Source organism: Larimichthys crocea, unplaced genomic scaffold (assembly GCF_000972845.2).
Source record: "Larimichthys crocea isolate SSNF unplaced genomic scaffold, L_crocea_2.0 scaffold729, whole genome shotgun sequence".
Classification (NCBI taxonomy): domain Eukaryota; kingdom Metazoa; phylum Chordata; class Actinopteri; family Sciaenidae; genus Larimichthys; species Larimichthys crocea.
The window spans coordinates 1-682 of NW_020859633.1; the positions used below are offsets into that span (position 1 = coordinate 1).

At 35.9% G+C, this 682-nt stretch overlaps 1 protein-coding gene across 1 annotated transcript in view; it reads left to right on the plus strand.

Moving 5' to 3' along the window:
• Nucleotides 1–5: 5 nt before the first annotated feature.
• LOC109137678 (protocadherin alpha-C2-like) overlaps nt 6–682 on the plus strand; it is a gene marked incomplete at both ends in the record, with an annotated part of 2,076 nt that continues 1,399 nt past the window's right edge. Inside the window, one exon of the mRNA XM_027276946.1 lies at nt 6–682. This exon is cut by the window's right edge and continues 1,399 nt beyond it. Coding sequence (XP_027132747.1) covers nt 6–682 — 677 coding nt within the window.

Below are 682 nucleotides of genomic sequence, written 5' to 3' on the forward strand. Positions count from 1 at the left end.
AGAAGATAGATAGAGAATATCTTTGCCCTACAAAAATGCTGACACTGTGCTACTTGAAAATGGAAGTAATATTAGAAAACCCAGTACGAATTTTTAATATAGAAGTTGAAGTTTTGGACATGAACGACAACGCCCCACAATTTCGAAGAGACGTCATACATTTAGACCTATCTGAGGCGACACCAAAAGGAGAGAGATTCTCTCTCAGCAATGCAGTTGATCCTGATGTTGGAAGTAATTCAGTTAAAACGTATCATCTGAGTGAAAGTGAATATTTTAACACTGAAGTTCAGACTGGAAGAGATGGGTCTAAGTTTGCAGAATTAATCTTAACAAAGACTTTAGATCGAGAGCAGCAAGCTGTTCATAATTTAATACTCACAGCTGTAGATGGAGGCACACCTGCTCGTTCAGGCACTGCCAGTGTTATTGTTCGTGTTTTAGATACAAACGATAACGCTCCTACATTTGACAAGACAAGTTACAGTATAAAAGTAATGGAAAATTCTCCCATTGGAAGCCTTGTTATTCATCTCAATGCAACAGATTTAGATGAAGGATCAAATTCTGATTTAACATACACATACAGTTTATATACATCAGAGAAAACACAAGAAACATTTAATCTGAATCCTTCCACTGGTGAAATTACTGTTAAAGGAATGTTAAATTATGAAGACTT